We start from the raw sequence: 24,826 nt of genomic DNA on the forward strand, positions 1-24,826 counted from the left end.
CCCCCCAAAAAAACCAACCAAATGAGCTGCAATTGAGTGCTTGTTGTCCAAATGAGTGTGTAAGCAGGTAATACTTTCACACTCTCAGGTCAGTTTTGATTAGTAGCTGCATTTTTTTTCTCAGATTTTGATCCTAAAATGTGATAGTTCAGCTGAACTTAAAAGATTGTCTCATTGTAGAAAATAAGATCAATGGTGAACTGTAGGCTGATAAAAGCATTACTTGTAATATAAGACTGCACTGATTATATAAGAAATTACTGTGGGTAAATTAATAAGAATCTGAAAGTGTGATCTATGGATGGATATAAAATAGTAATGACTGTTTTATTTTTTCTGCAATACTTGGTAGCAGGGTTTTCACACAGTTGATGTTCCAGGCTTAAATATTATGGATGTAAATGTGTCCTCAGTATGGACATTTCAAGAACTACTTTACTGCTGTGCTTAATTTGAAACTGCTGTGTTAAAGAAAGGAGCCATTTTTCCACATTGACAAATATTATAGCTAGCAATTGGTGAATCTAAGCATCAGGTATTTAGGAATCAAACTGTTTCTGCATCACAAAGTAGCCAAGTAACTCTAGCATTGCCTGTGAAAACAGAAATTCCAGATTTGCTTGCACTTTTGTTGTTTAAAAATTTGTTGTCAGGGATCTCCAGTAAGAACATAGCTCTCTTTGTCTTTCTAGAAATCTACATGAAGGAAAACATGAGATTAAGGTAATTTATGAGTGATAACAGATTTGTAGTGATTATGAAGCAGCAGTCTCTAAAACTGAAGAGTTGATAGCCATTTTATGCCTTTTTGACTATTGGATTATCTCCTAATACTCTTACTGTCACTTAATAAATACTTGGATAAACATGATTTCCAGCAGTTTAAAAAATATATTTTAAATGAATAATAAATGTTACAGCAATTTAGAAGATTTGTGTCAGGAATTATAGGGCCCAAATAAATAAATTATTAAGCTCAGTAAGAGTATTTGAAACTAATTGCAAACAATTGAGTTATTACAGCAAGATAAATCATCTGTTTTCCATCTAACTTAATCCTCCTTCTTTTGCATTTGCATTTGTAATGAATAAAGCCACATGCACAGAGTGGTAACTCCTTGAGCTGCAGGAACTCACTTTTTTCCCATTGGTTGATCATACCTCCCACAATGGAATTTTGAACAACCTCCTTTTCCCCACTTCTGGAGTACTGAGTGATCAGGGAAGCTACGTCTCTTTTCCTGGTCTTTTCAAATGGCATATGGTGAATTCCTAATTTTAAAGGTAAAATTGAATTCCCTCTCTTTATAATTAAATTTATAAATATGTATTTCAAGGCTGCAATTTACATGCTGATTTTAAATCCAGGAAAAATAATTTTTGATTCGTTTACAAGTAACACATCATTTACCTTTAATGATATTTATATTTCACCATCTACTTGTCATGATGTTGCTCAGATTTTGGTCCTGGCTTTCCTCCTGCGGTTGAGGCCCTCAACATGTGCCAATACAGAAATCGCTTTTGAGTCAGTTTTGGTAAATCCACGCAGTCATTTATAGGTGGACAATCCCTTCAGTCTTACAGCCTTGATTATTTATGGTAATGTGTGTTCTGTTTTCGTCAGGTCAATAATATCTTATACTTCCTTTCTGCAGGCTTTGCAGCAGTCTAAATGACAACACTGAGGGCAAAAATAAATTAATTCTTAACCCTTTGACAGGCCCTATTGGTCTTCTCAAATTTTACTGGGTTTGAGTGGTTACATCCCCAGCTTCTCATCCCCCACTTCAGGAGGTTCCCTCCTCACAGTGGAGCTGCTGGAACAAGAGGCATGTTTATTATGTGACAGATTGTAACACTGCATACAAAACCACAGACAGGGTGGGAATTTGGATCAGAGTCCTGATTATGAACTTGAGAAAATGACCCCTGGACACCAATCTCCTAAGCAGCAGCTTACCTGGAAAACAATAATTTTCAATAGTAGCAATTTCCTTCAGAAAAGTTTGATGAGTTTGACATAAAATGTAGTTTTCAAGCATGAAGTTACACAAATAGCTTGTAGAAAAAAGTAAGAGGAAGGTGGTGGCTTCGTTCACTTCAAAAACTGGTGGGTTTATGAAGAGGTGATGAAAGTAGGAACTTTCCTTATCGAAGCAAAATTAGTGAAATTGAATATAGGAAGGATTTGAGTCCTGAACTGTCTCCTAATCCACTGACCTGCCCATGGGGCCTTGAACTCCTCCAGGAAAAAAGGATCCAAATCCAGCCTTTAATTCCTTTAGAATTTCCCTTTACACCAATGGAGATTTTTCCAATTCTTTTCTTTAAAATACACAAGATTGAAACAAAAAGTTGTGCACAGTCAGTATTTGCAGCCAAAACCCACATCTGTTTGTTTCAGAAGAAACCTGCTTTTTTGCATGGCATAAATTATTTTCCTCCCTCTATCCATCAAAATGTTTTTAAGAACTCATTATGGACACAACCTCTCATCCTTACTTTACATCACTGCAGGATTACATCTGCACTAAGCAATAATCTCTGGAGTCCTGGTTCCACTGGAATCAATATAACTCCTCCTATGGATGCCAACTGAAGCCAAAACTACCTGCAACCTAGGATGTCTTAGTGTGGTTGAAATACAATGGTGATCTCAGAAATTATTTTGGTGGTTTTTTTTGTTTTTGTTTTTTTTAAGTATAGCTGTGAAATTTACAAGGTAGAAGATATTTTGTTTAATTGGTTGAAATTAATGGGGTTGGGGTGGTCTTTCATGTGATGCTTTTGAAATGGTATTCTAGCAGCAAGATTACCCTAAAACTAAGGTATATCTAATGGTATTTGGTTGAAGAACCTGGCTTTTTAACTGTGGAATAAATAGAAATATGATCAAGGACTTGTCTTTCATTTGTTTTAGTTTGAAAATGCTTCTTTAAATAGATAACACTTTACATTTCTGTAATAAAAATAAATGAACCATTTATTTTTTTAAAGTTCAGTTTGTGATTTTTTGGTGTGTTTTGCAACCACTGCAAGATAAATTTTATCTAACTTCTGGTTCTTGGAGAGAGAGGGTGTATTAGTCCTTCAGGAAACTTAAGTTTTGATGTGTAAACAAGGCTCTCTATACATGAGAGGTGTTTTTCTCTGAAGTTTCATAACAGCGTTACATTTGGTTTGGCCTTTATTTTGCTTGCATGTGAGAGCTATCCTTTCATTTAACTACATATTGCTGTGACAAACTCAAGAGTCTGAGAGATGGCTGAGAGACTGAGGTTCTCATATCTCACAGCCCTGTCTTGTCTCAGGTGACAGACACACCACATCATCCAATTTATGAATCGGCGACATTCTTTTCTACTGGTGTATTAATACCAATTCTTAATAAGAATTATTTTCTGCTAGTCAAATTTAAGTTTAGCATGATGGAACAAAAAGCAAAAATTTATAAGTATTTTTTAATCCATGGACTGTTTGGTGACCCAAAAAATATTTGAGAACTAATACAATATATTAAAAGAACATCATGAAAGATAACTCTTGGACTGAAAGTATTTAAATACACTGTCAATGTTAATTTAGCTGCTTTGTCTGTCATGCTGACAGGTGAGAAAGAAAAACATAGATAAGAACTAAAGAAGTGCATTCCACATGGACATACTATATGCATCAAAGAAATAACAGTTTGTTAGGAGAAATCCCTCCATAATATAAACATATAAACAGGAACAGAACTCTCTATCTGAATTCTGGTTTTAATAGAAAAAAAATGTCCTTCAAATGTAGATAATATTTTAGTCTATTTTTCTAAAGAGGTAAGTTTTTTAAGGTCAGAATATCATGCTGTTTGGTTAATTAAAATCAAACTTAAACCAGGAGTGAAAGTCACAGCGATTCTCATAATTTTCAGTAATTTGACTAATGTAGCTATGTAAAGGCAAAAAAAACCCCAAAACAGTCTGTTCCATGCCCTCCATGAGAAAACAGTGAGTTTTTTCTGTGTTATTTAGCAGTAGTCTCCTCCAGTTTGCAATTACGTTTTAGCTGTCCTTTTCTAAAATAATAAAATTAAATAATTCTAAATAAATCTTGGTAGAAACATGATGTTAATATTCTTCTTCCATTATAAAAAAATACTAGGAAATATTATTTAAGGACAGAAGCAAGGTAGCTGCTTAATAGCATAATCATTATTTATGTTCTATGATTCAAAATTATAGTTTTAATTTATGGTGCTTTTTCTCATATTACCACCAGTATTCTTCATTATATTTTTAATTTAGATTTATCATTTTCATTGGTATGTCTTTTGTGAGGTATGTATTCATTTGTGTATTTTATTTAAAATTCCCAGTGGTCTGTTGAGTTGTCCCCTAAAATTTAGTCTTTACAAGTCTTACTGCTTCTTTACTAGGTATAGCCAGGCCTAAATTTTACTGTCTCAACTGGCTAAATCCACTCGAAACTAAAAGCCACAATATGGTGAATTAGACCACAATTTTTAGAACAACTTGCAAAGAGAACTTTGAGAAAGTGGTTAAGCTTGAACTATTGCAATATTTTTGGAGTCTGTAAATGGCCTCAAGTAATGATTGCTCTGAATCCACAAGCATACCCTGAGGACTAATGTGCACAACCCATCACTTGAGGCTCTGAAGGATTTCTCTGAGTATCTAGAGAATCTCCCAGGAGAGCTTGACCCCATCTCTCCATTCGGTTCGTGTGGAACATGGGAGAGAGTTTAGCAGCTGCTGTCTCAGTTCCCCCCAACAGCACTATCGAAGCAGAATGCTTCACTGCTTTTCTAACTCTGTCTTACCACTGAGATGAGACCTCAGTGTTTCATCTGACACTTTTATTCACCTGAGACTTATATGGGATACTTGATTAATGTGCCCATGATTCTAGCTGGTAGAATTGCTTTGTGAAGGGCCATATTCCTGAAATCACTCTTGGGTAAATTGTTCAGGCACTGGACAAGGTGATAAGAGGAGGATAATCCAAGCAGAGGTATCAGTTTCCATATTCCCAGTCTGTGTTGAATCTTTCCAGTTGGACTGTCTTCATGCTAGCAGCACTTAATCTATCTGTGTGTAATCTGACTTTGCCTTTTCTCTCCCCCTTTCCTTTCTCCCAAATCTGAGACCAATTCAGAGCAAGGTCATTGCTCTGCCTACACTGGACTTTGCAGCATCAGATCCATCAGCCCACAGCAATGGTCTCAACAAGCACCGTGCAGTTTTCAATTTCTTCATGGCAGACATGGTAGTTGGTAGAGCAGTGCAGCACTCACTGTTTCTGGGAGCAGCTAGCGGGCTCTGCCAGGTCATTACTAGAGCCAGACCTCCAAGGAGTCATCCATTCTGGTGATAGCCCTCTGAATTTTCTCACAGAGAGATTATTTACTGCTGTAAATATTCTCCAGTTAAACTACATGTACTTTTGTTTTCCCCGACATTCTGAGCCTTCCATGGTTATTATCCAGTGGTTGAATAGACAAGCATGACAGCAGTCAAACTTTCATATAAACTATGCAGCAAGCAAGAAGAAAGGAAAAACTAACAAATGGTCTCCACAGACACTCTTCAGAAACATCTTTCTTTCTGGCTCGTGTAATAGAACAGAAGAATGCCCTCTGTCAGGGTGTAGGAAGGGACTACGCTTCCTGAAGCACACTGAACACTGGTAGTCTGTCTTTCTAGAAGCGAGGGAGCTGATGTGTTCATCTCAGAAGTGAGCTAGAAAAGCAACATCCAATACATTGCCACTAAATTAACTTCTTCCTCTACTGCCTCTATTTATTTGACAAAGGGTTCATTACATACCTCATGTATTCTGCTCTACAGGACCCTCGCCTGTTTATGTCATGCCTAATAAAGAAAGCCCTCACATTTCTAGCAGCTTTTGGTTTTGACTGAAAAATAGCAGTACAAAAATCAATAGAAAATGAAAAACTGGAGCTTTTAGACCATTGTAACTATACTGAAATAAACATTGTAGTAACTACTATATTGGTTGATTTTTTTCCTGCTTATGTACTAATAGATAAGGGTTTGGGTTTCAAGATGTTTGAAAGTAATACAGCACATCTCCTCTTCCAAGACATTTACCTTTGCAACAGAAAATAATTTGATTCAGGAAACTGAAATATATGACAAATGTTAAATGGATTAAAAGCTGGTTCATTGACAAATTGAAAAATGTGTTGTCAGTGGGCAGATATAAATTACTGGGATGTGTCTAGTAGAGTCTGCCTGGAATCAGTTCTTGGGTCAATAGCACTTAACATTTTTATCAACAGTCTAGACAGTGATATAAGACATTTTCAGTAAAGCTTGAGCATGACAGAGATTGTTGAGGTAGTAAATAATATGTTCAATAATTGCAGAAGCTAATAAAACATATTTTAATATTGCCAAATACCAGTCTCTTGTGTGGTATAGGAAACTATAGCTAGTTGTTAAGCTATGATTTAGAGAAGGACAGGTTATCAGAGATAATTGGGTCTCTTTAGACTCTGTACAATGCTGTGGAAGGAAAGAACACTAATGCAATAATGTGCATATTGAAGTCAGACTGTCAGGAAAATGGGATGATGATTGCCTTTGCATACTGTGTTGATAAGACTGCTTCTACAATGCCAAGTCAGTTTTTGGTGTCCAATCTTAGGGGAAATAATGAAATAGGACAAAGGGAAGACACTGGGGTGCACAGGACCTGGAGATCAGGTTTTAAGTCCTGTGTAGGTTTAAAAAGTTCAGCTTAGTTTATCATTATGTATGGGTACTTGGGCATGAAAGTTTTTTTTGTAGGTATGGGACAAGAAACACTTTCAGCATCATTAATAAAGGCACAACAAAATTCAGCGACTGGAAAATTAAATTAAGGGGGAAATGCAGCCTCGTATTAACTTGCAATTTGTTAGCTTTGTGGATTACTAAGTAGCGGAACAGCCAATCCAGGACTCATCAGTGCTAGATGTCTTAAAAAGAAAAAAAGGAAAGGGAAAGGAATAATGCTCTTTCTAAAGGATGCCCAGTAATCAAACCATTGGAGGTACTGTGCTTTGAAGATGAATAGCGAGATCAGATAGCAAGCAGGATAGTTCTGGCTGTGGCTGAGGTCTGTTAATTTTATTATTTCTTTCTTTACAATTCATGTGCTGCAAGGAGAACAGTCATACATGTTCTGTCCTAATTCTAAAACATATCTGATTTAAACAGTTGACTCCTGGAGGAGTTGTGGAGAAATTACTATCCCTGAAGTATCCAGGAACAGATAGTTTGCCTTGTTGTCTTCTGAGCCAAAAGCCAGACAAGGCTGAAACTTGGATCCCAGAAAGGTTGATCTTCTTTCCTAAATGGTGCTTGAGTAGAACTTGTGGTCACCATAGTAGTGACCAACAGGTTTGAAGGTGGGAAGAGATTTTGTACAGCCTTGAGCAGTGAAAAAGAGTAGCCCAGCTGAAGGCTTTGGACTAAGAACTCTTTATTTCTGAAATGCCGCAGAACTGTGAAAACACAAGATTGTCACAAGCCCCAGTGGCCTGAGAACTTGAGAATCTTGAACATAATGGTGGGTTCTCTGTTGCATCGCTGTGTTAGTGGGGCAGGGATTTCTGGGGGATGTTTTTTTCCAACTCTAAAATATGGAAAAATTAGAGAGCCTTTTGGACAAAAAGCTTATTTTAGATCTGAAATAGCAACACAGCCTTTAAACTAAAATATGGGTTGAAAGTGCTTTTCCACTAATTGCAATAAACATAATTGGGTATGTTAATAAATCTGACTATCTATCAGAAGATACAGTGGACTGAGGAAAGTATGAGATAAAAAGGCTATTAATCACCATGGGAAAGAGAGGAGCAGGTACTCTGTTGCTTGTTGAAACATGGTGGTATCAGCTGGGGTAGCGGTTATGGAAAAAGGAGGTTGTACTATGAAATAAAACCATTATTTCTATTGTTTCCTTTTTTTTTTAGTATTTAGTAGAATTACAACCTACAGTAGGCTCATTTGCAGAAGGTACTTTCTGCTGAGTTTCTCTAACAGGCAAGAGGTAGAGAGAGAATTTAAAAATTTTCCCACTGAATCCCATTTCATCTTTAATAACTTGTCAGTGCGAATTTATTCTGATAATAAACGGTTGCTTAATTTCATCCATATATTTTACAAAATGTTGCATCAGATGAAGTGTATTTTCCTCTGGAAAATGAATAGGCAGGACCTACAGATCTTGATGATACTCATCAGAAGACATATACTGGGGTCTTGAGAATACTGGCAAGTCTGCATTTGTGAGAATACCGGCAATTCTGCATTGGTTTCTTAGATATGATCTGTTCCTTTTAGTGTATATCACTCCACAGGGAATTTGCTTCTGAAGACAGGTTTAGCAATGCTGGAGCTATGAGTAACATGCACCTCAGGGAGCCAGAATCTGTAATAGAAAATATATTTTGTCATCCCTTTTGTAGCACATAAGCAATATACAAAATGGACAGTGGTTTGCTTATTCATATGCCACTAGTTGTTACCAGGAATTATTTGCTGGTTTGTGTCATGTACTTGCAGTTTATCAGAATTCTTCTTAATTGAAAGCTTTAGCATATTTAGCTTCACCTTACTTGGGGCTATTAATTTATAAAGGATATGCTTTATTATGGTACTTAGAGTGTTTGATTTACTGTTTTTATGGATGTGATAGATCTAATTTGTACTGGTATATTATTGCTTTTAGCAGCATGGTACTGTGCTTGCATAGAAGCTGAAAAAACACTTTCAGCTTGAGACTGGTATTAAAAGTTCATTGATGATCAATGCTATTGGAAATTCTGAAGATATACCGGATGACATTTTTTACGATGATTGTCTTTTTGTCTGTTTTGAGTGTTTCTGGGGTGTTTTCACTGTCATATTTGACAGTTATGTTTATTGTGACCTCTAACTTTCAGGAATATCAGCCTTGTAACACCAACGCCTGCCCAGAGTTGAAAAAGACAACTCCTTGGACGCCTTGGACCCCAGTGAACATCTCGGACAACGGCGGTCACTACGAGCAGCGTTTCCGATACACGTGCAAGGCGCGCCTGCCCGACCCAAACCTGCTGGAGGTGGGAAGGCAGCGCATCGAGATGCGCTACTGCTCCAGCGACGGCACCAGCGGCTGCTCCACAGATGGTGAGCAAAGCCACAGGGGCTCACCGTGCCCTCTGCCAGTGACATGTCTGCTGCTCCATTTTCAGCACAGGGGGGAAGTTGCTGCTTGCTGGTGTTTTGTGTAACAGAGCTGATAATGAAAAGGAGGGCATAATGATCCCAGTAGGGAACCTAGCCTGGATTTCCTCTGGATGTAGTGTCATCATTCAGACTAAGCAAGTGTCTTTCACCAGCATTTTGGAGATTTGCCAGGTTATTTTGATTCTCTTTACTATAATCTTGTTCTTGGAAGATTCTGTTACCTCCTTATACTCCCTTGAGCTTTTACTAGGCTTGAATTTATGCAACATTAACATATTTCTGGAATATTTTGCTCAGAATATGGAACAGTAATGCTAAGAAAGACTTTTGCTCAGTAATTTGAAAGTAACAGTTGTAAGATTCATATAGGTGTTTAAATAAATGAGGAGTTTATGAACTGGATAATTTCTATGATAAAATTTTATGTTGTGCTTTTGCCGGTAATTTAAAGTTCGGTTTATTTCTTAGTTCGAAAACCAAACTCCTTCAAAATCTTTTCAATTACCAACAACTTTAAATTGTAATAATTTTTTTTCAGAATTTTCTTCTTTTCCCATCAGTAATACATAGTTTTCTACATTTATAAAAAAATTAAAACTAGGAGAAATTCTGACAGTCACACTAATTTTATTAATGCATTTCATTAATTATCCTGTTTTAATTTTAAATCAGTGTATCTTTTAAAGTATTATATTTTAGTCATATAATCTAAAAAATACTGATTTTTTATTATTATATTTTAATATTTATATGCCCAGTTTGCACTTATGTAGTCTTTTTGTCTTCACAAGACCCAGGTTAGTTGAAAAAAAAAATGTATAACTGAAGGCATTTGGCTTATCTAAGACCACAAAGAGAGAACAGTTTCTGAGTCCATGGACTTTCTAATTCTCAATATTTTTCAGACAGACCAACTATTGTGAAAGTCAGTGCTAAGCTCCTGCCTGTACTAGGTTTACATGTCAAGGTTTTGGTAGTGGGGGAGGCTGCAGGGTTGGCTTCTATGATAAGATGCTGGAAACTTCATCCTGCTCCCCTGCCTTTCATCCTGTACAAAACCTTTATTGTTTCACTTGGCATCTGTGCCTCTTTGGAGGCGGCAGGGTGTCAGTAATTTTCTGAAGAAATATATAGTAGAGAACTGTGTGAAATAATAATACAAAACTTGTAGTACTCCAGATAAGACTTAGTTTTGTGCCCTGTGTCATTCCCATTTCAAATAATCTACAATGTCAAATACTGGGGACTTTTTAAGGTCTGGATAGCAAGGTAGATTTTGTAATGGAGACACAAGTGTTTCTTCTATTCTGTTTTCATCCATACTAAATTTCAAAGTAGTATTTAGCAAAGATTTTTCTCTGCTAGGATTGGTGTATGACCTGTCTCTCTTTTCCCTAATGGGACTTTCAGGTGTTGCTACTGCTTTGCTGTCTTCCAGCACGTTGACTTGGATAACATGTTTTTAAAATTTCATCAGATTAAATGAGAAAGAGAATATTTTTCCCACCAGGGAGTGCAGATTTTGGAAAGCTATCACAAGTGGAAGTAGAGCTACAGGAGAATCTTGGTATAATCTGGTCTGACAGCTGAGATGGCAGCATGTAAGAAAGGAGTATACGAAAGCCAACGCATGACATAAGAGAGGAGGTCAGTAGGGCAAACCAGAGGAGAGCCAGTTTGCTCTAGATCACATTGCTGCAAGAAGATTAAACTTGGCTTGGAGACATCTCTCTCAGCCCTGAAGAAAAGCTTCTCTCATAAGATCATAAGACCTCTCCTGGAGCTGGATGCATAAGCTGACTCCTGCAGAATATAGGCAGAAGTTACAGACCCCAGACTTTGTTAAATAAAGCATTTTTCAATGTGCAAGTGACAGGGATGCGGATGATGGTTCAGGTGCAATTTTGCCAGATTAGTTTGAAGATTTTTTTTTTTTTTGCTTCTGAACATAATACTCCTGTGTTTCCTGGCATTGTACTTTTTTTGTTGCATCTTGCTGAAGCTGCTGCTTTGATTCATTTGGAAATAATTCATCATTGCAGCAGTGTATGTGCATGACCCCAACCCTGTTGCATGGTAATAGAAATGCTCATCTGGGCAAAGGATTTTTGCTGACTAATCCCAAAGCTACTGAATATTTAAGTACTTTTTATTGAGTACTTGATGGGGCAGAAACTATTATACATCTGTCTGCTCTTCATAGTGAGTGCCCTTATAACTTTGTCATTAATTTGTGCTCATTCTTTGATTCTTTTTGGCCAGTGAGTCTTTAATTATTCTGTAATGAAAGATGAAACTCAATAGGTGTTCCAAGTGGCTGCATTAACCAATACCCTTCTGGTGAAAATAGCACATTTCATTTTGAGACTGTTTGCTTAGTAATTTCTGGTTATGGATGTCAGAACAGTATGGAGTGGAACATTTGCTGAGGGAGGGGTGAGGTGGGGCACAATTTTGATTTGCTGATGAAATGAAACTTGCTGACTGCCTCTGAACTGAGCATTCAGGAGCATTTCCCTGCTCCCAGGTTTAGATGTGGGCCAACACACCACCACTCTACTGCTCCTTGATTTCATCGTAAGAAAATACACAAATAAGAGTCATGTAGAGTAGCTGTAGCTTTTGGAACAGAGGGAAGTCATGGGAATGGGAAACTGTGAATTGTGGCAGACACCTTCACCATTTCTGGCTATATAGCAAGAAAACATCATAACTTAGTTCGACCTGACCAGAGCCTGGATAATGTGAAACATTATTTTCATTATCTCCATGTTGAATTGTAGCAATTTTCTGGCTTTTACAGAAAGATTAATTCTGGTACAGAATGCTTGGCATACCTCATTACCAAAGATGTGTTCTGCAGAGATCAGTTCTCTGTTCCTTGCAGATAGGAGCTATTTGTTAGAAATTTTCTCATTGCCTATAATCTCCCACTGTGCAACTATAGTCACGCTGTGTTAAACAGAATCATGTTTCACTGTCAGATGCTAGCAAAGCAAACTTTCTTTGCAGTCTGAGTTAAGAGATAGAACTTCTTGCCAGAAACCCACTAGACTACCTCCTGAGTGTGGTAAGATTTCTATCTCAATCAAGTAAGCAGTAGCATTTGCAGACTGCATTCATGCTTTTCTGATTTGAAGTTTGATTAAGAGGAAAGAAAAATAAATCTTGTTCCCTGCCTCTGGGTTTTCATAAAATACTCAGATAGGAAAGAGACAGCTATTTCAAATAAACCGAAAGAGATTGTGTACATTGTTGCACGTCTTAATGCACTGTCTGTACAGTCCAGCAGAGTACAGAAATTACATTAGCCTAGGCTTTAATGTGTGCTTATGAAACATATTAAATATCTACATTAAACATGCTGGATCTCTGTAAGATTATCAGTTATATAAACTGTAACAATTTCATTGAAAACATAATTTTTTAATCCAAGGATAATACTTCACAAGGTATGAGCTTGCCTTGATTTTCCAGGTTGAATTTATCTTAACAAAGTCCAGTCTCCATTGTAGGCTGCAAAAGAGGGCTTTAGGACCCTGAGGAATGAGGGTTTGAAGACAAGCATCTGATAAAATGGGTGAAATTCACCCTCTCAAGATACTGCCTTCTTTTCATGGTGCACAGCACAAACAGCAATGATGGGTTTAGACAAGACACTTGGCCAGAGTTAGGGCAAGTTAGCTTCCAAAATACCATCCGAAGGCAAGTAAACAAAGGCAATACTCTAATTTCAGTCTTAAAGAGTTTTTTGTTTGCCTTTTTTTTTCCCCAGGCACCTGGAAACCTGCATCTAGCTTCCTTGTTGTCGCTACTTCCTCTATCTCAAACTTTAAAACAATAGTTATTTTTGATAGCAGGATGTGATTTTGTCTGAATTACTCTTTTAGTGGCTATGATCTCTTGTGAAAAGTTTGATTAAATCTTTCCTTGTGTTACTCACAGGAAATCTATAGTGCATTCAGAATTTATTACAGAATAGAACATGTGCTGATAATCAGGAATGTCCTGTAGTCAGGAGGAGTATGTGTGGAGATGATATCTCTTATCCTGTTGTAGTGAAGCTAAACTGTGGTATTCTGAGTAAGAACAAAATGCATTCTAGAAGTTAGAACTGAATTTGATGACAACTTCAAGTTTGATGGACAGAGTACAACTCAGTGGAACTTTGGGGTTAAATACTTAAACATACAGAAGCCAGGTATGAAAAATAAAGTTCTCCTGCTAACATGACATCCACCATCTGCATACAGTTTGGGTTTTTAAAATATGATGTCTTTAAATTGCATTAGTGTTTGCCATTACATTTTACCATGTCAGTTTTACTGTTTTAAAGGTTTATAAAGTTTTTATAAGTTATAGGTATTTAGGCCTAAAGTTATATAAGTTTTATGCTTCAATAATATTGTGAAATAACTTGCAGACTATCTTCGGAAAGTGACAGCACTGAAGCAATCTTTGCTTATCCTTGTTGCTTGCTGCACTTTAGCAGTGTTTCATGCTGTCATTTAGAAATGATTCAGGATACTTGAATTTTGGCTTCAGATCATCTTTTCCTAAAGTCATGAACCTAGACTGCTTGGATAATTGAATTTTCTTTGTTAGGTTGGAACTGGAGGACAGAAGTCATAAATCAGTCAAGTAATATAATTTATCAGGTGTCACAGCTACTTCTCTCTTATTTAGAGCTGTATTACTTAGCTACAGGCTAGACTAGGGAATTATTATTAAACTATGTGCTTTATTAGAGCCTCACTTTTAAGGCAAATTAATTGAACTTGGCTGAGAGTGGTGCAGTTTTCAAGCAGATTTAGGCCAACCAAAGTCTCATTACAGGCTTTTGCAAAGGCCGATTTCTTTCTTCTGTGCTAGTCAGGGCAGGTGACTTTCACGTTAACATGTCTCCAGAAAGGATTAATTTCTTGTGGATTTATGAAGCTATTTCACTTCAACCAAAAAGTTGAAAAATTTGACTTAGAAATCATCACATCATCTTGCTTCAGATCAGAATTATGTAAATTAATTGGGCAGTTCTTTCCAGTTATATGTGCATTGTGGAATAAGTAAATCATCAGTAGAGCAGTACTAGTTTCTCTGTAATTTTACTGATATTGAACAAAGCAGAAGTCCTTAAAATGAGAGAAAAACTTGTGTTTAGATGACAGCGCATATCTTCTGTCTTCCCTGATCTTAGAAGCTGATGGTTATTTTGTCCACAAAATCACTGTGGTCACTTTTACTGAAGTTTTCACAGTACTTGCTGTTACAACATTTCACCTTAGAGAAGCACAACTGTCTTTTTAAAATTGTACTGGGATAAAGTAGTTAAATCCTCTTTTCTAGCCTCAGTGTGCAGCAGTTTATTACCTGAGTACGACTTGTGAAAAACTGAAAATGAGCCTCTTGGTAAGCTGCAAGCAAAATTCATTCTTCTGGTTGTTCACAGGGCTCTAAGTCAGTCATAGGCTTTCTGAGAACAATTTAGTTTAAAACATTTGGACGATGAACCTGTCATAAAGGTCAGATGGGAATTTGATTTACACACGTTCTCTCTGTCTTGGGAAAACCATTAATTTACTGATGATACTGTGACTGATCATTCTCTTTGTAGATTTTACAACTATTTCTGTAGATGGGCTTTAAATAAGCAGGACTAGGGTTTTGTTTTGGCAGCTAGACAGTGCCGAGGGCACTGTCCCTTGCATCCTTGTTTGGCTGTGTATTTTTGTCTTGGGGGCAGTAAGCTGAGAAAAATGGCTTAATGTTGAGTTTTGTTGGGTGGTACAATCTGGTTTCTGTCCCTGGATGTAGATGTACAGCAGTCTGATAGTGGCCCAAACTGCAAACAGAAGTGGCAAGCAAGAAAACCACAGTTTAATGAGAAAAGTTGGAGTTTTCAGTTTTGTGTCACTTGCTCTGGATGATTACAACACTTTTCTATTTATGCCTTCTCCTGTCAAATTTGATGTAAACTGTGATAATGGCTAGCACTTTATTCTACATCTACACTTACTTTCTGAAGAAGTTTTGCATGAACAAATTCTACAATGGATTTTTTGGTTAATTTTGCATTGCCCCCCACCCCCTCCTCCACCTCAGTTAATAAACAGGACTTTTCAGCTGAAGCTGGACCCAGTACTCCAGATGTGCTCTCTACCAGTGCTGAGTGGAGGGGAAGGATCCTTCCTTGATCTACTGCAGAAACTCTTCCCAATTTAACCCGAGTGCCTTCTTTTCCACAAGGGCACACTGCTGGCTCAAATTCAGCTTTCTGTCCTCCAGAATCCCAAGATGCTTCTCTGCAGAGCTGCTTTCTAGGTGGTTAGCCCTCAAGTGTGGTTCCACAGGGTTGTTCCTGTCCAGATTCAAGACTTTGCATTTTCCTCACTTGAACTCCATGAGGTTTCTCTCTGCCTTGTCAAAGTGTGGTTTGACCCTTTCGTTTATCAGCCACTCTTCCCAGTTCTATATCATTGGCAAACTTGTCCAGGTCATTAATGATGTTGTTAAGCAGGATTGAACCCAGTACTGACTCCCAGCATACATCATTCATGACTTTTCTGCAGCTCTCCTCATAGTGGCTGATCCCTGTCCTCTGGGCCTCGTTGCTCAGCGAGTTTTCAGCACATCGCGCTGTCCACTGCTCATACTTTGTTGACTTGTGTGGCAGGAAGTTATGGGAGTCGGTATTAAAACCCATACTAAAGTTGAGATAAGTAATATACACCGTTCTCCCCTCATCCATGCACCTCATCCCCTCATTGTACATTCCTTGAACTGTGTTGTTCAAGGAATACACAGTACAGTAGTTCCAGAATGCAAGCTGATCTTTTCTTTTTCATACTGTTAATGACATAATGTTAATTTTTTACTGTGTAGTTTCTGCCTGAAGAGAAAATTCTAAAAGCCCCTTTATGAAGACTGTATTAATTACTGTAAAACTGTGAAAAGGCTGTTCCTTATAATAAATTTTTTAATGCTTTGGAAAGAAGAAAACTCAGGGGAACATTTGCTGCAGACCAAACTCCACACTGAAAAGATTCTTTGGAATATTTTTCTGTTTCAGAATTAAACTACCTTGGAGCTTTCTCTTAGAAGATTCCAGTCCCCAGTCCCCAATTTAAATCACAAGAAATCTAATACCACAGTGTCAGATAAGGTCACACATTTTTCTAAGGACTTAAAAAGCAGCACGTATCCTGCAAAAATGTCTTCAAAATATCCTAGTATTGTTATGAAGCTATACGCCCTGCAGTGATTTATGAATGGAATAACTGCCAGTCTGGTCCAATTAATACTTTTTCATTGTTTGCATTGCTCTTATTTAATAAATTAAAATTTAATAAATTAAAACCCCCCTTGATTTAGAATTCTGTTATAAAAAATACCGTAATTTTGTTCTGTGTACATAAGCTGAGTATTTCCATGACCAGAGTGATACAAAATTGCAAAAAATGTCTTACAGAGCAGGAAAGTGGGCCTGTATTCATAATTCACATTCTGTTTCTCTGTACTTGCTCCCTTTTTTGCATTTGAATGTATGTCATGTTTTTTTGAAATGCTGCTTTTAATATCTGCGTAATAGAATCTGGCTCAGCAGGAGAGAAATGGTTACCCTCTATAATTCTTGAAAGGGTTTATTCATTTTTAGTCATTTTTATGTTGCAGTTCTGCTATTTTCTTATTAATTTTAACAGTTTCTTATTACAAGTAATTCTATGTCGATGCATCATCATTCCAATATTGCAAGTTATCAAGTGTTGAATACCAATATGCAAACCCTCATTTACTTTGGGATGATTGTGAATATATTTTTTGGGGAAGAGCTTAAGCAGTGTTACTAAGACCATAACCATGGGTAGAAATAGGGTGGACACTGCAAATAACAGGCTTCTCCATCATGGTTATGCAGAATGCTGGTCCTGTTCAGCCCAGGACTGGTGATGGGCAGACTCTCCATGGTATTGTTTCTGTTATCGTGGCATCACTCAGTACATCTTCTGTTTCTTTATCTCCATTTCATACTCTCACTGTGCCTATGCCTGTGGGTAGGGCACAAAACAATTTCTTGAAGAATAGAGATTTGTGCTGCAGTTAGAGCTGCAAACAATCCCCTGCATTTCTCCACTGTTGATGACAAAGTTTATCTGTTCTAATGTTGGCAATACTGCAGCTCTAACACAGAGAGTCACTCACATCCTCTGCCGGCTCAAGTGCCATTCGCAGGACATTCTCTCATCACAGCTACTTGAATAAGTACTTGTAATAAATGCAGCATTTATTGATCCATCAGCCACAGAGCTTCCAGTGATGCTAGCACTGGGAAAGGTGAACTGCTTTGGCCACAGTAGGAAATCCCAGTAGTGTTGGTGGAGACGCTTAGTAGTGATGCTTCTATAGGACTTCAGGTCAAGTGATTTCAGTGTTTTACTTAGTACAGTTGAGGGAGTCTTTTCCTGTGCAGGACCAACCCCAAAGGTGACAAAGATACTCAAATGAAATTCAGATTTTTAGAACTTCACCATTATATCTAGGTGTATTGGTTGTATGCTGCGAACAAGGTCTGTGTGTTCCCTCTCACCAATAAATAGCAGACTTCATCTATTGCTATTTCATGTAATGCCTTTTCTCTTTACTAAACTTACTTAGAAAATATGTTTTCCACTTGCCAGGTGGTTATTTTAACAAGGAATATTCCATGGTTTGTGTGTGTGTGTCTCCAAAATGAGATTCCCATAGTTTGTATGTGGCTTAGAACACTTCAACTCAATGGAAAGATAAACTGGTTTATAAAATGGCAAAACATCACACTTCACAAAAGGGCAGTTTTGCTAGACCTTGCGGAATTATTAGTGGACACTGTCTAAAGTCTGAATATGGCTAGGATAAGAAGAGTGCACTGGATACCCATGAGTCTCTGCACAGCCAGCAGTGGAGGCAGGCTGGGTAGATCAAGGGAACAGAGCCCTGCAGTAGGGCCAGGGGAGCTGCCCTGATGAGTGGTCACAGGAAGCTCAATCCTTTGTCACCTTCTTCCTGTAAAACAGAGGCAATAATATTTATTTAATATATTTGGAGACTCTCTGATAATTCCTGTGCAAGAGAGAGATAATTTTTATCATTCTGAGGTGGAGTAAATTGTCTAGTTCAGTCAATGCGGCCATAAAGTTTTAACTGAAATGTTAGATCCAATTCTTCACTGTAGTTCTGTGCAAGTGGTTAAGAAATTTTTATTGTGGAAGAAATTTTTGAGGTGAAACTTGGGTTTGGATTGTGAGGCCAAAGGACAAGACCCTCCTGCTCATATTACTTACTATTAGAAGCCTAGGAGTAAATTTAAAGAGGAAAAGGTTGTTTTGGGGTGAGATACTGTTTTCATTCAATATTACTTTTCTGATCCTTATTTTATTAGGATTGTCAGGGGATTTCTTGCGCTCTGGACGATACTCTGCTCACACCATCAATGGTGCCTGGTCACCCTGGTCTCCGTGGTCTCAGTGCAGTCGTGACTGCAGTAGAGGTATCCGAAATCGCAAACGGGTCTGCAGCAATCCTGAGCCCAAGTATGGGGGACTTCCTTGCCTTGGCCCATCTCTAGAGTACCAGGAATGCAACATTTTGCCTTGCCCAGGTAAGTTTCAAATGAAATGAAAGAAGTGAAAATAAAATAGCCCATCCTTAAGGTTACATCTTGCAATATTTCCTTTGTTGGTTTTTTTTTCCTTTTTTTTTTCTATTTTAGTTGGTGAGTTTAGGGTTTGTTTTGGTTCTTAAATCAATTACAGCTCATATTTACCTTTATAATGTAAGTGGATTTGGGTAATATTCCCATGTGATGTCAATAAAATTATCATCAGCAGTGTTAATAGCTATGTCTTTCTTCACTTGTGAGACTGATTGTAAAAATATAATTTTAGTATGTAAACTTATAGGGAAAAAAAAGACACAAGAATTCTGGCAAGACATGAGAAATCTGGCCTAGTCTTTATTTAAACTAAAAAATATCATTTTCATCACAGTGGTTGCTGGCATTAAATCTGTGCTAGCATTTCTGTGTAGATCCGCCAGCAAATAAGGTTCACGACTGATCATCAAATTGAATGGTAATTCAAGTAGTGCATAAAGATTGTTCTTGGAATCTTGAGTTTCTCCTTAATTTAAAGTTGTTTTATGATTCTATGAAAGGGATTACAAGTAGAATATATGTTTACAGGAAACTACTTTGGATTAAAAGTCATTGTTGTATCTCAGACATAGAGGAAAAGAATATCTTGGTTCCAGTCACATCTCACCCTTCATAAACTAAACATTCAAACTAAAGGGTTTTGAGCTTTGAAGAGGCTTTTTGGGAAAAGAAAGGGGAAGGATATAGGAGAACACATGAAGAAAACAAGGTGCTATTGGTTTAGGAGGAAAGAATTCAGGGTAAGAAACAATAGAGAGGAAGAAGGAAGGAAGACTGATAGCAACAAGTAAATTTAGAAATAATCTTTCATACATCTTTAATTGTAGTAATTATGTATAGCAGTGCTGCATATTTTTCTGTTGAAGACTTGAAGTCTTTGTCATTTATTCAAGAGTGAAACTGAAGAATTACTCTGGCAATATACATATTATGTATGTGTATCACCATCATAAAACATGCCTGTGTGTTAACATATAAAACTGTATTCCCTAAATCACAGATACATTGGGGTTTTTTTAAGAGTATTTCATCCAATCTTATTGCAGTGCTTTCCCTAAGCTTTTTAAGCCCTCTAACAGGCGTTGTTCATTCGTTGCCTCAGAATCTATGCAGAAGATCTGTGCAGAAGACACCACTTCCCTCTCAGGAGGAGTTTCTTGAAAAGCATGTTTCCATCTTGAATATGTTTTGGCACATTATGTTTTGGCACAATATGTTTTGGCACACAGCCTACAAACCTAGCAGCTCTCTGAGCCTTCTGGCTGTTCACTGAAAGCAAATCTTTCTGCAGTTTTATTGCAAGCAGGAACAGTAGGATTGTTTGACAACTTGAATGCCCTGAGGCACTCAAGCCGCCAGTTCTCCTTTTGGTGGAGCAGATCCATGGGGAATTTCTGCTGAGGATCCCTGTTTCTATCTGGGGAAATGCCCATTGAGTCACTGAAGTGCTGAAAGAGGCACTTGGGCACAACAAGCCAGTGCTTTCTGGTCAAATTTTCTTGCTGTATGCAAGGAGGAAAGTAGCTTCAGTTGTTCATTGTGTAGCTTCTCTGTCTGGGAGTGTGACCATCTGAGGAGATCAAGGGAAGAGACAATGCTTCTTTCTGAGTGTAGAGGCATGACCAGTGAAGGATGCCTATGTTTTCTACACTAAGCATTATTGGAGAAAGGTTGAAGGGAACCAGCAGAGAACCAGCATTTGTCAGAGAATTATAAAATTGTGGTCCAAATCTTCTCCGTATTTGCACAGCACTAGTGCCTGGTTGATTAATTAGTTCTCAGACTGCAATCATAACGCCTTACTTTTCCCAGGATAATAAAATTATAAATAATTCCGTTTCATGTAACTGCCCCGTTCAACTAGTTTGGCAGTAATTCATCAAATCAAAGATTTAGAAGACCACTGACCAATTGTATCAAGCCTCCCCGAGGACGTATGCAGTAGGAAAAGCAAGCTAGGATGTAGCAACTCCTCATTGGCTCCTTCTTCCCTTCCAAAGGGAATGTCTCTATTCCCTTCAGCTTCCTTCGAGGCATGTGAGGGGTGTGGTATAAGGTACCAGCTCAGCTCACAAGCTGAGATATATGATTGTATCACCATAGGGGAGTAACGGGGGTACATTCAATAAATGCAACCCTATTGTCTATAAAACAGGGCTAGATTTGTTGTTCAGCCCTTGCTGTTGATTTTTCAAATTAAATGCTGTCTTGAATTTTGCTGGACTTTTTAAAAGTTAAAATAAGTCAAAAGTTTTCAGAAGTGGCATTTTTAATAAGCTCAGCAGCTATCCACTGTTACATTTTTTGAAAGTTAAAATAAGTCAAAAGTTTTCAGAAGTGGCATTTTTAATAAGCTCAGCAGCTATCCACTGTTACATTTTTTGAAAGAAATTGTTTCAACCAGTAAAACATACTAATAAGTTTATTGTAGAGGCCCTAGTTTTTTATGAGATAGACAGCAGCCCAGACTAAAAAACATGAAGTTTTAAGGCAGAAGTTGAAACTGTGCTTTGAATTTGAAAATATTTCAAAAGATCAGTTGATATACAGTGTGGTGTGCCTTTCTGAAGCAAGAAGCAGTGCTCTAATCTATCTAATAATTTTATTTAGGGACAAGTTCCATTTTTCTTTTTAGCGCAAAGCAAATTTGAATAAAGGTATAGAGCATGAATGAAGTATTTAGATGTATTATAGCCTGCAACAAGGAACTACAGTTTCTCAGCTACAGAACTACTGTTTGCCAGTAATTTAGAAAAAAAGTAGTAGACTAAATCAGATCTCAGATAAATCTGAAGGGAAAACTTTGCAAGCCCTAGATGAAATTGATTTTTTTTTTTTTTGAGACATGGGAGAGTAAAATATTATTGCAGAATAAAGCTCATCCATAAATTAGACCTGATTATAAACTTGTAGCAAGGAAATAAATTCTTATTGGGAAAACACACCAATAAATTTGAATTCCCTTATTTTTTAATGAAAGAGACAGAAAAGCTAAGGAATATTAAGAGATTTTGTTCTAACCTTGACCTGAAAGTATTTTCCATAGTATTAGAATTAAAAGTGAAACAAAGAAGAATTTGATGCTCTCTAAGATTTTCCTAAGCTCCCCCAGGGTAAGGACAGCTTCACCTGCTCCCTTCTGGCACAGAACCCTTCAGTTACAGTCCAGCCCAGTCATTACACTTACAGAAATATTCTGATTAACTAGAAGATGTGCAATGGCAGCCATAATGAACCCTTCCTGCTACCGCAAGCTCAGATTTGGCTTTACTTCCTCTTCTGCTTATTGTAAACAGGATCAACCCCTCATGCTATAAACTGCTGAGAAAGAGGAGAGATAGAGATATATATGGAGCAGTGTTGAAGTAATGGTGAAAGCCAGTAGGGCTTTATGCTTCTCAGTGAATTAATCTGGTCTCAGTGTCAGCCAGGAAGATACTAAGTGCTCTGAAGGACCATCACAATGAAAAAGCTCGTGGAGCAATCAAAGTGCACCAGGCTCTCTTGTCTGGTTAAGTGTCTTGCAACAGCATTTTAAATATTAATATATTAATAGACAGAAGTTGATGGTTAAATGCAGGATCTCAGAACTTAAAAAAATTACTGAAGTAATCTAGAACCTGCCTTCAGCGAGTTCTGTTAAACCTTTTTTTAAGCCTTCACTGGAGAGAGAAACTGAATTTTTTTTCTGCAGTAGTAAACAGGCCACTGATGTGCAGATTGGTACTGGGCTTTTTGTTCATAGTATTTAAAGGCTGAATATATAATAGTAAATTGAACAGTGTCAGAAAATTGCTAGAAATTCTATTCCAGTCCTGGAAGATTATTTGTCTGTATTCTTCAAGTTTTGGAATGATCCCTCATACAATTTTGCCTTCAATGAACTATCACTCTCCCAACTAATCTGCAGAAATAGTTTGTGAGTCAGTGTAGGGTAAGTGTTCTCAGTACTCAGTTTCCATCTGACTAAGCTACTTTGAGGGGCAGGAGAATTTGAACTATTGTCTTGAACCAGCAAGTTATGCTTTGAACCTGTGCCTCAGCTCTTTTTTTATGTCTCAGAGATGTGAATAGCATTGAGCTGGCAAGAAATGAACAGAACAGCCTCAATAACTATGGAAAGGATCTGTGAATGCTCACTGACATTTCTGTTTTCTTTGAAGTACTAAAATGCAGTCAATAGTAAAAGAATCTAAAATCAGTCATATTAGGGTTTTGTTATCCTTGGAGGTTGCAAGATATTTACATTATGAAGAGAAATAGATTATGAAGAGAAGTTTTCTTTGAATGGTAAATTCTGCAAATCTCCAAAAATTACAGGAATTTACTAACTAAAAGATCTGTTTGCCTGACAATTATAACAACGAAACATAAAGAGCTCTGTCCTAGTTCATGGTATTACATGTCTCTCCAGTTATTTCTGTAGAAAAAGACAACTTTTCTTCATTTGTGTTTGTTTTTTTTTTCTTGTTGCCTTCTCTTACATTCCTTTGCATGGGGACATAGGGACACCTGGCCAATGTGCCTTAATTAGACATTTAAAACAGAGCTGTGGGAGCACCACTGAGTAGCATGAGCTACAGGAGTTCCTGTTCCCTCTTCCCCTCAGAGCATAGTGGAGGATCAAATGGTGAAAACGCTTGCCATATCTTAGATTTAAAACTCTGATACTTCATGACAATATTTTGGGATTTTACCAATTTCAGATTTTTATTATAGTAGTTCTAATTTAGTTTAGTTGCAACATTTTAGCTGAGAAGAACTGAATAAATTCATATATCACGAAACATGCTAATAACAATAATGAGTTTCAGATATAAAAAAATCCCTGAAAGACTATTTAAGTTATTTATGCATCCCCTAAAGCCAGTTGCTGTTTATTGGTTTTATTTTTTATTATTTTTTCTTCATTATTGTTTTTCTTTCCTCCTATTATTTTTTCTTTGAAGTTGTACTTGGCCACAAGAAAACAGGAATGTATTTAAAAGAATAAATTTTGTCCTGCAGTAGCTTTGTAAATGAGAAGGAAAAAAATTACTCCAGTAATTGGAGGCTGAAGCCCATCTTATACACTGATCTCTGTAGGCTGCTTCTATAGCCAGCAAGAAGAGGGATGAACTGCTCTTTGAAGAAACTGTGGCTTTTGTAATTTATATATCCCAGTTTTAGACTTAAACCTGAGTGGATCCTTAGATTTTGTTATTGTTGTTTTCTTAGAACCATTTGTTTGCCTTGTGTTTCTGCGTTGCACTATGTTGACTCTTTGTTTCATCCAGCATTGCTTTTATGAATAAAAGCTATCACAGAGACAAGACTTTGCTTTTGTAAGCTATGGTGTAAAGATTGCTCTTTCCCCACACTGAAATGTGCAGCAATATCCCCCAGGACCAGGAAAAAGCAGTAGACTAAGTGGAATGGGATGGTCCCCATGTGTCTGGAAGGGAACAAGCAGTAGGCTGCCCAACATGCAGACAGTTTATAAAGTAGCCTGCAATTCTATCTCATCTATTCTCATGAAAGCAGCTGAGGTCAGTGTGTCTGCCCACACTTCCTTGTAAAACCTGAAGTGCATAGCAGGGTATCCAGTTTACTTAATTGTCTCTTGGAAATTCTCCAGTAGTGTGGATGTTTTGTCATGTCCTCAGGAGATCCCATTTCTCTATGCTGTTTCTTCCTGGTACATCCTCTTCCCTATGGTGTGTGGTTTTTTCATTTCAGTGAAGAAATATTTATTAACCTCCACAATGGTCAGTACGCAAAAAATTGTTTGCTTTACTTGAAAGGAAAGAGCATTGTTTAATAGCACCCTGCTAGCTGAAGAGAGCCTTCTTCCTAAAGGGACCAACCTCAGCAATTGTCAGAAAATGCAAAGAGTCTTTAAATCTTCCATTGTGGA

General features: G+C 37.4%; 1 protein-coding gene across 3 annotated transcripts in view; it reads left to right on the forward strand.

The window, feature by feature from the left end:
- SEMA5A (semaphorin 5A) overlaps positions 1 to 24,826 on the forward strand; it is a 231,327-nt gene that overhangs the window by 187,280 nt on the left and 19,221 nt on the right. For all 3 annotated transcript variants that reach the window (XR_014850013.1, XM_085052160.1, XM_085052159.1), the window contains exons 16-17: positions 8,960 to 9,185; positions 18,658 to 18,876. Coding sequence is in view for 2 of the 3 variants with exons in the window: in XM_085052160.1 (XP_084908286.1) it covers positions 8,960 to 9,185; positions 18,658 to 18,876 (445 nt within the window). In the remaining variant the exon portion in view is untranslated. The remainder of the gene's footprint in view (positions 1 to 8,959; positions 9,186 to 18,657; positions 18,877 to 24,826) is intronic.

The sequence above is a fragment of the Lichenostomus cassidix genome, chromosome 2 (assembly GCF_008360975.1).
Source record: "Lichenostomus cassidix isolate B80296 chromosome 2, HeHo_3.0, whole genome shotgun sequence".
Taxonomy (NCBI): Eukaryota; Metazoa; Chordata; class Aves; order Passeriformes; family Meliphagidae; genus Lichenostomus; species Lichenostomus cassidix.